General features: G+C 35.7%; 1 protein-coding gene across 1 annotated transcript; it reads right to left on the minus strand.

Moving 5' to 3' along the window:
* Window positions 1–706: 706 nt before the first annotated feature.
* LOC113929701 (olfactory receptor 2G6) lies at window positions 707–2463 on the minus strand. The gene is given in 4 exon segments (XM_027606796.2): window positions 707–934; window positions 1720–1911; window positions 1913–2200; window positions 2203–2463. Coding segments are annotated over 4 exon segments (969 nt in total).
* Between the last annotated feature and the right edge of the window lie 10563 nt (window positions 2464–13026).

Genomic DNA, 13026 nt, shown 5'->3' on the forward strand with positions numbered 1-13026 from the left:
GATCAACTTAATAAAAGCTTACTCATTTCATTATTTTAATAATAAAGTCATAAATTACATTACAAAGGTAATCATTTTACTATAATTCTGATTTAATTTTGTGTTTTTCATAAAATAAATAAGCCAATATAGTGAAACCTGTCCATTTTCTGGTTTAAACTAATGGGGAAATGGTTATGTATTATATATTATATATACATATAATATATTATAAACCTGGAAATATATATATACACAACATGATATATAACATATATTATGTGTGTATGTACATACACACAGTGTGTGTGAAAATGTAGGAATAAAGTACATTTCATGTTTCATGGGAACATATTGTGACACAATTTTTTCACAGAGGTGAGATGAATGATATTTCAAGAAAGGTAGGGAGTGAAGGTAACATTTCAGTTGAGCTTTAAGGAAAAAGTAGAGGTTTACAAGATAAACATGGATTCCAGAGTGAAACAATTTGTGCGTGAAAGTCGATGGCATGGTTGAAGAAGAGCAAAGTAGATAAAACATAAGAACTTGGATTCATGCAAAGGATGTTTGGGAAGAATGAAAAACTACTGTGACTGGACTATGTTAGCTTCTTACAGAATTCTGTGTCCTTTACTGTTCCTTATGGCATTGTCTAAAAACAACCCAGAACTCAGAACAAATAATCCATGAGCTAAGAGTAGCCCAGTAACATAATACCTACAAGTCATATATTTTCTGAAACAAGAACATTTCTAATTACCAGTGTTCTCAAGGACCCTTTCACATCTTTGTTTCTCAGAGTATAGATAATGGGGTTTAAGACTGGGGTGACTGTCGTGTAGAAAAGAGAGACAAATTTTCCCTGTTTTTTTGAGCCACTTTTGGCTGGTTGAAGGTACATAAAGATGATGGTTCCATAAAAAATAATGACCACAAACAGTTGAAAATAGAGCTACCATACGATCCAGCAATTGCACTACTGGGTATTTACCACAAAGATACAAATGTAGGGATCCGAAGGGGTATGTGCACCCCAATGTTTATAGCAGCAATGTCCACAATAGCCAAACTGTGGAAAGAGCCAAGATGTCCATCGACAGATGAATGGATAAAGAAGATGTGGTATATATACACAATGGAATATTATGCAGCCATCAAAAGGAATGAAATCTTGCCATTTGCAACGACGTGGATGGAACTGGAGGGTGTTATGCTGAGTGAAATAAGTCAATCAGAGAAAGACATGTATCATATGCCCTCACTGATGAGGTTCTTAATTTCAGGAAACAAACTGAGTGTTGCTGGAGTGGTGGGGGTTGGGAGGGATGGGGTGGCTGGGTGATAGACAGTGCGTAGGGTATGTGCTATGGTGAGCACTGTGAATTGTGGAAGACTGTTGAATCACAGATGTGTACTTCTGAAACAAATAATGCAACATATGTTAAGAAAAAAAGAAAAAGAAGAAGATAGCAGGAGGGGAAGAATGAAGGGGAGTAAGTCGGAGGGGGAGACGAACCATGAGAGACGATGGACTCTGAAAAACAAACTGAGGGTTCTAGAGGGGAGGAGGGTGGGGGGATGGGTTAGCCTGGTGATGGGTATTAAAGAGGGCACATTCTGTGTGGAGCACTGGGTGTTATGCACAAACAATGAATCATGGAACACTACATCAAAAACTAATGATGTAATGTATGGTGATTAACATAACAATAAAAAATAAAAAAAAATAATGCCCACAATCAGGTGGGAAGAACAAGTCCCAAAAGCCTTCTGGCACCCTACTGCTGATTTTATCCTCAGCACAGCTTTTGTTATAAAGCCATAGGAGACTAAGATGAGTGACACAGGGACAATTAGAAAAATAACACTAACCACAAAGAGTTCTACTTCATTGAAAGTTGTGTCCACGCAGGCCAGTTTAATGAGCACAAGGAACCTCACAGAAAATGTGGTCCAGTTTGCGATGACCACAAAGGGGCAGCTGCACAGTAAGGGAACACTGAATTAAGGAGGTGATGAGTCCACTGAGCCATGCTATGCTGGCCAGAGATGCACAGAACTGAGGATGCATTATAGTTGTGTATTGCAGAGGTCGGCAGACAGCAGCATATCGGTCATAAGCCATGACTGCAAGGAGAATACACTCAGAGGAGCCCAACCCCATGGCCACATAGAGTTGGGTGACACATCCACTGTAGCTCATGTTTTTTTTTTTTTTTTCTTACTCATGGTAACCAGCAACTGTGGAACAACACTTGTGGCAAAGCAGATGTCCACACAAGAGAGATTGCTGAGGAAAAAGTACATTGGAGTGTGGAGTTTGGTGGCTAAACAAGACACCAAAATGATGGCAGTGTTCCCCAGGATGTTCAAGATGTAGAAAAGTAAAATTATGACAAAAAGGATCCTTTCTAGTTGGGGCTCATCTGCAAATCCCAGGAGAAGAAATCCCTTTTCAGAACTGTTGTTGCTTTCCTCCATCATCCTGCAGACTTCAATTTATAAAAGGATTAATATCCTGGAGAAAGAAAATGATAAGGTGAACAATGGTAAACTCTGGTATTAATCTAATATAATTATCTCCCTTTTATAACATTCAGTCATATTGTAAAGACTGATAACACTTTTCTCAATGTGTGTTAGTTGACAGAAAATGTCTCCTACTTCTGTTTCCTTGAGCACATTTCACTCTTTCAAATAAGAACAGCACTAGTTCAAACACCAACACAATATCTTCACTTGGAAACAGGCTTCATGCAATGAACAGCAAGCTGGAAAAAGCAGAGGAATGAATTAGTGATATAGAAGGCAAAATGGAAAATAATGAAGCTGAACAAAAGAAACAGGAATTATGTAACATAAGAATAGACTTAAGGAACTCAGTGACTCCATCAAACATAGTAACACTAATATTATAGGAGTCCCAGAAGAAGAAGAAGAGAGAAAAGGGGCAGAAAATGTGTTTAAAGAAAAAAGAGCTGAAAACTTCCTTATTCTGGGGAAGGAAACAGACTTCCAGATCCAAGAGTGTGCCTTGAGAATGCCAAGAGAACTCCCAACAAAACAAACAAATCCAGGCCAACACCAAGACATATTGTAATTAAATTTGCAAAATATAGTGCTAAAGAAAAAAACTTAAAAGCAACAAGAAAAAAGAAGTTCTTAACTTACAAGGGAAGACCCATAAGTCTAGCTGGAGATTTCTCAACAGAAGCTTGGCAAACCATAAGAGAGTGACATCATATATTCAAAGTGCAGAATCGGAAAAATCTGCATCCAAGAGTACTCTACCCAGCAAGGATATCATTCAGATTAGAAGGAGAGACAAAGAGTTACCCAGACAATTGAGCCCCATGTCAGGCTCCCTGATCACTGGAGAGTCTGCTTCTCCCTCATCCCCTGCTTGTGCGCTCTCTCTCTCTCACTCACTCACTAACTCTCTCTTTGTCAAATAAATAAAAATTTAAAAAAATTAGCCAGAGCCTTGGCAGGAGGTGGTGGAGCTAAGATGCAGCATTGTCTTAACTGAGATCACCATACCAGTCATTGCCAGGGATAATAAGGTAACACGAAGCGAAGAATGACTTTTGTTCAACATAATACTGGAAGCTTTAGGGCATAGCAATCAAGCAAGAAAAAAATTAGAGGTATCTATATTAGTAGATAAAAAGTTAAACTCTCACTATTTGCAGATGATATATTATATATAGAAAAATCTTAAAAAAAAAAAAACAAGGACACCTGGGTGGCTCAGTCATTAAGCATCTGCCTTCAGCTCAGGTCATGATCCCAGGGTCCTGGGATCAAGTCCTGTATTGGGCTCCCTACTCGGCAGGAGGCCTTCTTCTCCCTCTCCCACTCCCCCTGCTTGTGTTCCTGCTCTCGCTATCTCTCTCTCTGTCAAATAAATAAATAAAATATTTTTTTAAAAAAACCCCAGTTACTAGAAATAACAAATGAATTCAGTAAAGTTGCAAGATACAAAATTAATACCCAGAAAATGATAGTGGTACTATACACTAATATCAAAGTAGCAGAAAGAGAAATTAAGAAAACAACTCCATTTATAACTGCATCAAAAATAATAAAATACCTAAAATAAACTTAACCAAGAGAGTGGAAGACCTGTACTCTGAAAATTATAAAACACTGATGAAAGAAATTAAATATGACACAAATAAATGGAAAGAAATCCCATGCTCAAAAATTGAAAGAATTAATATTTTAAAAATTTCTATATTGCCTCAAGCAAAGTACAGATTCAATGCAATCCCTATCAAAATACCAACATTTTTCAGAAAATAGAACAAATAATACTAAAATTTGTATGGAAACAAAAAAAAAAACATGAATAGTCAAAACAATCTTGAGGGAGAAAAACAAAGCTGGGGATATAACAAGTTCACAATTCAGGATATACTACAAAGGTATAGTAATCAATACAATATGGTGCTGCACAAAGACTAGACTCATAGATCAATGGCACAGAATAGAGAGCCCAGAAACAAACCCACAATTATATAGTTAGTTGTTCTATGACTAAAGGAGACAAGAATATAAAATCAGAAAAAGTCTCTTCAATAAACGGCGCTGGGAAAACTGGAAAGATATATGCAAAATAATGACACTGGACCACTTTCTAACACCATACATAGAAAATAACCTCAAAATGGATTAAATATGTGAGACCTGAATAGATTAAATGTGAGACATGAAATCATAAAAATCCTAGAAGAAAGAGTAATTTCTCTGACATTGACCATAACAACATTTTTCTAGATATGTCTTCTGAGGCAAGGTAAACAAAAGCAAAAATAAATTAGTGAGATGACATCAAAATGAAAAGCTTTTGCACAGCAAAGGAAACCAACACGACAAAAAGGCAACCTACTGGATAGAAGATATTTGCAAATGGTATATCTCATAAGGGGTTAATATCCAAAATATATAAAGAACTTATACAACTCAGCACCAAAACAACAATCTGATTAAAAAATGGGCAGGGCGCCTGGGTGGCTCAGTTGGTTAAGCGACTGCCTTCGGCTCAGGTCATGATCCTGGAGTCCCAGGATCGAGTCCCACATGGGGTTCCCTGTTCAGCAGGGAGTCTGCTTCTCCCTCTGACCCTCTTCCCTCTCGTGCTCTCTATCTCTCATTCTCTCTCTCTCTCTCAAATAAATAAATAAAATCTTTAAAAAAAATAAAAAATGGGCAGAGATCCTCAATAGACATTTTTCCAAAGAGGACATACAGATGGCCAATAGACACATGCAAAGATGCTCCACATCACTAATCATTGGGAAATGCAAATCAAAACCACAATGAGCTATTACCTCAAGACAGTCAAAATGTCTAGTGTTATTTAACAAAAGTTGGTAAAGATGTGGAGTAAAAGGAATCATTGTACACCATTGGTGGGAATGCAAATTAGTACAGCCACTATGGAAAACGGTGTGCTTATTGCAACATTACTTCCAATAGCCAAGATACAGAAGCATACTAAGTGTCCATCGATAGAGACATGGATAAGGATGATATGGCACACACACACACACGAGAATATTATGCAGCCATAAAAAGAAGAAATCATGTCATTTGCAACAGCATGAATAGACCTAGAGGGAATTATCGTAAGTGAAATAACTCAGACTGAGAAAGACTAATACCATATGATTTCATTCATATGTGGGTGGAATCTAAAAAGAAATTAATAAACAATAATTTAATAAACAAAAAGCAGAATCAGACCTCTTAATACAGAGAAAAACATAGTTACCAGAGGGCAAGGACATAAGGAATTGGAAAGGTGAGTGAAAAAGAATGGGAGATACAGTCTTCCAGTTGTGAAATGAATAAGTCATGAGAATAAAAAGCACAGCATAAGGAATATAGTCAATGATATTTTAATAGCATTGTAATGTGACTGGCAGTCGTTATATTTGTGGTCAGCATAGCATACTGTATAAATTTGTGGAATCACTATGTTGTACACCTGAAACTAATGTAATTTAGTTTGTAAACCACACTTAAATTTAAAAACAAGAATAAAGAAAGAAGTAAGACATGGAGAAAATTGTAGGAGTGCATATAACAAAGCAGGAGAGCTTGAGATGTGGAAAGATTCCCCCATGCTGTAACCTCATGGAATCGAAACGGTAATACCTGTAAAGGCAAATTAAATCTTTAAATAATAACGTTTGAAAATGCATTTTCTTACCAAAAATACAATAGAGAAAAAGAAACAACAACAAAAATAATGAGCAAACTTTTAAAAAAATTTTATTGTTATGTTAGTCACCATACATCACTAGGTTTTTTGTTTTTTGTTTTTTAATTTTATTATGTTATGTTAGTCACCATACAATACATCATCAGTTTTTGATGTAGTGACCCACGATCCATTGTTTTCATATAACACCCAGTGCTCCATGCAATACATGCCTTCCTTAATACCCATCACTGGGCTAAGCCATCCCCCCACCCCCCTCCCCTCTAAAACCCTGTTTATTTCTCAGAGTCCATAGTCTCTCATGGTTCATCTCTCCTTCCGATTTCCCTCCCTTCATTTTTTCCTTCCTTCTCCTAATATCCTCCATGCTATTCCTATGTTCCACAAATAAGTGAAACCATATGATAATTGACTTTCTCTGCTTGACTTATTTCACTTAGCATAATCTCCTCCAGTCCCATCCATGTGGATGTAAAAGTTGGGTATTCATCCTTTCTGATGGCTGAGTAATATTCCATTGTATATATGGACCACATCTTCTTTATCCATTCATCTGTTGAAGGGCATCTTGGCTCTTTCCACAGTTTGGCTATTGCGGACATTGCTGCTATGAACATTGGGGTGCATATGGCCCTTCTTTTCACTACATCTGTGTCTTTGGGATAAATACCCAGGAGTGCAATTGCTGGGGCACAGGGTAGCTCTATTTTTAATTTTCTGAGGCACCTCCACACTGTTTTGCAAAGTGGCTGTACCAACTTGCATTTCCACCAACAGTGTAAGAGGGTTCCCCTTTCTCCACAACCTCTCCAACATTTGTTGTTTCTTTCCCTGTTCATTTTTGCCATTCTAACTGGTGTAAGGTGGTATCTCAATGTAGTTTTGATTTGAATTTCCCTGATGTCTAATGATGATGAACATTTTTTCATGTGTCTGTTAGCCATTTGTATGTCTTCTTTGGAGAAGTGTCTGTTCATGTCTTCTGCCCATTTTTTGACTTGATTATTTGTTTTTTGGGTGTTGAGTTTGAGAAGTTCTTTATAGATCTTGGATACCAGCCCTTTATGTGTAGTGTCATTAGCGAATATCGTCTCCCATTCTGTGGGTTGCCTCTTTGTTTTGTTGACTGTTTCCTTTGCTGTGCAGGAGGCTTTTATCTTGATGAAGTCCCAAAAGTTCATTTTTGCTTTTGTTTCACTAGCTTTTGGAGATGTATCTTGAAAGAAGTTGCTGTGGGCGATGTCAAAGAGATACTGCCTATGTTTTCCTCTAGGATTTTGATGGATTCCTGCCTCATATTGAGGTCTTTCATCCATTTTGATTTTATCTTTGTGTATGGTGTTAGAGAATGGTCGAGTTTCATTCTTCTGCATGTGGCTGTCCAATTTTCCCAGCACCATTTATTGAAGAGACTCTTTTTTCCATTGCATGTCTTTTCCTGCTTTGTCAAAGATTATTTGACCATAGAGTTGAGGGATGAGCAAACTTTTTAGAAGAGTAAATAAATTGATCTGAAATCTGTTGCCATTAACCAGGTTTAAATCATACGACAATGCTGAAACTTTATTTGCAACAAGGAAAAACTTCTTAATAAAGTAATTTTGGTAATGGGAAAACATCTTGAAGCTGAAATACAAGATTCAGAGATTTGATGACTTATCAAGAAGAAGTGGTGGTCAGAAAACAGAAGAATGTGAAATGGGAACTGACTTGAGTCAGGAAAGAATTTGAAGAAAATAATGGAGATTAAACTGAATGGTTGCTTCATGGTTAGTATGTGGCAGTAAAGTAACGTTTAAGGTTAGTAAATCAAGTAGTGAAAGATGAAGCATATTTAAAGATAGAATAATAAACACTAAGAAATATTAATTGGACTGGATGGTAAAAAAAGTGAAAAAATATTTGAAAGATATTTTATCTTGCTTATATTAGGGAACCAGTACACACTGTATAAGGAGAAATAAAACAAAGGGTATGTTATTCTTTATAAAGTACAATTGTTAAAAGAAAACTGGACAAATATACAAAATTGGTTATATGGAAATAAACCACATGGTTAAAAAAACCTTTAAAATAAAATGATAAAAATAATATAGATTAGTATAAAATGCAAGAGAATACAATAAAAATTTATTGGATATGTCAATAAGTATCATTGGGTTTAACATACTTAGTAAAAGGAAAATATTACTATTCTCTCTGTCTGGGAATCTCTTTTGCCAGATAAATTTTGGCCTATTTTTTCAATTCATTTAGGTCTCTTCTCCATTATTTGATTATTAGAGAAGTCTTATTTCATAAGTTAATGTTAAATTGTCATATACTCCTTGCCCTGTTTTGCTTTTAGTCACAGCATTAACAATTTCTCATATTTTTACAATGACTTTATTATCTCTTCTCCATAATAGAATGTAAATACAAGAATTGTGACATTTTACCTATTTTTATCACTGGTATCTCCCCAATCCTTGACACAATGCCCACACCAATGCAGATGTTCAAAAATAATTTTTTAAAGGAATATACTAGATCATTTAGAAGTGACATCAGCAAGATGATGGCATAGTTGATATCTGGCTTTAGTCTCTCTTACAGAAATATGGATTAGCAACTATCCAAAGACAAGGACACATCTGTAAAAAACTCAAAACCCAGGAGTAAGGCTGAAACATCTTCTTAAAGCACACAAACCAAAACCATCTACACTAGATAGAAGAGTAGAAGTTGTTTAACTTTGTGCCATTTCTCCCCAGTAACACACTACAGAGGAATCCCTTTGGCCTATGATGTCTATAGTCAGGAAAAGAGATTTCAAGGAAGACATTAAGCTTCCTTGGAATTCTGGAGCTTTCGCCAGGAGTACCATTTCTTTCTCATGTCATGGAGAACACTGAGGAAATTGGAAGGGTTAGATCATCTAGGATCACACTTGCAGGCTCCCCCCAAAAAAAGAGGGGGTGTAAAACTCACGAACCAGTGCATAGATATTTGTGATAAAACTATCTCCCTGCTGGCAAGCTTACCTTACCAAAAAACCCAGCCAGCAGCTTCAACTATCTAATGAAGCTGAACTACAATCCCATATATGGTCAGTGAGCACAATCAGCAGTTCTGTCTGAATAAGGTCCTTAGTCAGTGGTCCTGTCCACAGGATCCAAGCCTGTGACCCTATTTGACTGCATAGCAGAGAGGGCAATCCTACATATTCCAGTCTATAGTCTCACCCAAATGTGGGCATAGCCTGATATCTCATTTTACCTGGGACCGCAATCAGTGACCCTGGCCAGCCAATCACAGCCAGTAGACCTACCTGATCATGTAGTCCCTCCATAGCTATGTTCAAATGTAGCCTTTCTGAAAACAGCCCAGCCAGGGACACCACCAATTAAGGGAGTTCAACCTGTGGTACTGCCTGACCTGGGATGATTGCAGAGCCCAGGCTGTGGCTCAGTATGATCACAGAATTTAGCCAGTGACACTGCTTCTTCACAGAGCTCGGCCTGAGATCACAATAACTTATAGAATCTAGCCACTGGCGTTGCCTGGACAAGAATCACAGCATACATCCCAGTCTGTCTAGGGAGCCCAGGCCTTGGTCCCACCTATGTGCAAAGCCCAGCCAACTGCAATGCTGTACTACAGAGTCCAGCCAGTGGTCTCACCCATCCAGCGGGTCTAGCCATAGACCCTGCCTAATCAAGGAGCCCAGGTAGTAGAAATGCAAGATCACAGAGCTCAGCCAGCTGATCCGCCAAACCGTAATTTAGATAGAGATCTTAGCTAACCTCAAAATTCAGGAACTGACCTCACCCAACCAGAGACCTTGGCAGAATTCCCTACCTGCCCATGTGTACTATAAGCTAGCCTGGCTGGAACACCAGTTTGAGATGATTGGTAAAGATCTTTTTCTGTCAAAGCGAACATGTAAATAATGTAACAAATGACTACTTTCCCAAATGTGCAGACACCAACATAAAGATGCAAGGATCATGAAGATAATGGGGAAAATGACATTACTAATGGAAACGAATACAGCTTCAATAACCCATCCTAAAGAAGGAGAGATCTATGAATTGAATGATAAAGAATTCAGAATAATTCTTTTAAATAAGTTCAGTACACTAAAAGAAAACCAGATAGACAACTAAATGAAATTGGAAAATAGTAGTAAATGAACAAAATGAGATGTTTAACAAAGAAAAAGAGACCATAAACAAAAACAAAAAGAAATCCTATAACTAAAGAGTACAATGATTGACTGGAAAATTGAATAGCAAGCTTCAAAAAAACACTTGATCTAGAAGAATAAATTATTAACTTGAAAACAAGTCATTTGAAATTAACCATTCAGAGGAGTAAAAAAAAAAAGTGGAAAGTTTCTACATCGAAGTACACAATATGAATATAATAGGAGTCTCAAGGGGAAAAGAGAAAAATTCTATTTGGAGAAAAATGACTGAAAACTCCCAAATTTGAGTAAGGATATCAATATCCAGTTATAAGAAGCTCAAAGATCCCCAAGGAGATTTAAGTCACATTTAATGTTCACTGAGGCACAATATAATAAAAATAAATGTGACAACACAAAAATAAAATTTTGAAATAAACAAAAGAACTCATCACATACAAGGGAACCCCCATAAAACTATCAGTAGATTTTCAGCAGGGGCCTGGTAGGCCAGGATATAATGGGATGATATATTTAAAAAAATACTCTACCTGGAAAACTGCACTTCCAAAATGAAGGAGAGATTAAAAACTCCACCCTTACTAAAAAGAAAGTGGAGGGAATTAATTATCACTAGAATGCTAAAGAGAGTTCTTCAAGACAATATAAAAATATGCTAATTAACAACATAAAGCATATGAACATATGAAACTCACTGGTGAATGTAATATGTAGTAAAATTCTGAATTTTCCAATATTGTAATAAACTATTAACTTTAGTCCAAAGTTAAAAGACAAACATTAAAATAACTATATATGATAATTTGATAATCAATATACAATATTAAAAATGTAAATTGCAACAATAACATCAAATGGGAGCAGGGAAAAGTAAAATTATAGACTTTTTGTATTTGATCAAATTTAAATGTAATCAGCTTAAAATAGGGTGTTAAACTATATGATATTTTATGCTGTCTCATTGCAATCAGAAAGGATAAATCTGCAGTATATATATATATGTATACATACATACATACACACACACATATATATATATATATATGAGAGGAATCAAAACATGCCATCACAAAAAGTGATCAAATCACAAAAAAAATAAGACAGAAGGAAGAAGAGAATTACAAGAATCAAAACAATTAACAAGATAGAAATAGAAATTCTTCATCTATAAATAATCACTTTAAACAGAAATTGATCCAATTTTCCTATCAAAGATATACAGTGTCTGAATGGATAAGCAAACAACATCAAATATATAATTCCTACAAGAGACTTGTTTTAAGCTTTAAATATAAATATAGCTGATAGTGAAAGTAGGCAAAAAGATTTTCCATGTAAATAATAACCAAAAACACAGCAGAGGTGGTTATGAATAACAGATAAAATATGCTTATTTCAATAACTCACCAGAGACAAAGAAGTTCATTAATGATAAAGGGGAGCAATTCATTAAGAGGATGAATTGACTGTTATATTGTCAATATATAGACCCAACATCAGAGAAGCTAAATATATGAAGCAAATACTAACAGAACTGAAGAGAGTAATAGACAAAATATAATAATACTAGGGGACTTCAATACCTCATTTTCAAGAACGAATGGATCATCCAGATAGAAAATCAATATGGAAACATAGGACCTGAACGATATTTTAGACCAATTGGACCTAACAACAGACATAAACAGAACATTCCATCAACAGCTGCAGTATACATCTTCTTAAGTACACACAGAACATTCTACATTATAGAACCTATGGTAGGCCATAAAACAAGTCTTAATTTATGAAGATTGAAATCACGAAGTACCATTTCTGACTATAACAAAATGAAACTAGAATTCAGTAAGAGGAAGAAAAATGTAAAATTTACAAATATGTGAATATTTAAACCACACATTCCTGAACAACCAATTGGTTAAAGAAAAAATCAAAAGGGAAAAAATTGAGACAAATAAAAATAGAAACACAGTATTCCAAATTTATGAAATGATACAATAGCAGTTCTAAGAGAAAAGTTCTTTATTGGGAAGAGAGAAAGAGGTCAAACAAGAAAGTTAAGGACTCAGAGTACTTACTGCTAGAATGACAAGAGTATGAAGTTTAGTGATGCACTTAAAATAAAACTATCAACATAAGAAATGTTTGTCAATTCTAGTTGAAAAAAAGTACAGTAGTAAAACAATTTACCCAATATAGTTGGAAACAAATTTCTATGTAAATTAATTTATCAGGTAACTAAGGCTTATGTGTTTCATTTCTTTAAATTTTCAAATAAGCATTTTGAAGCAAATATAGTAAGTGATTCTCTATATTATTAACAAGGTGATGTAAAATAATTCCTCCATTTTATGTTAAGGAATTATGGCTATGAATGTTGTGTAAAATGTCCTCAGCCATTCGGCCTTTTCTTCTATTGCTACCTCCTGTCATTTATAAAGTATTAGCTTTAAACAGAAATGCCCCATACTCCAACCACCAACTAAGATCTCTCACTCTGTCTCTCCCTGTCTAACACACACACACACACACACACACACACACACACACACACACACACACACACACTTTTATAAAAATAAGAAACTTGAGAATGAAAGATTTAAATTATAAGTTTATTTTTTCC

Source organism: Zalophus californianus, chromosome 5 (genome assembly GCF_009762305.2).
Source record: "Zalophus californianus isolate mZalCal1 chromosome 5, mZalCal1.pri.v2, whole genome shotgun sequence".
Lineage (NCBI taxonomy): Eukaryota > Metazoa > Chordata > Mammalia > Carnivora > Otariidae > Zalophus > Zalophus californianus.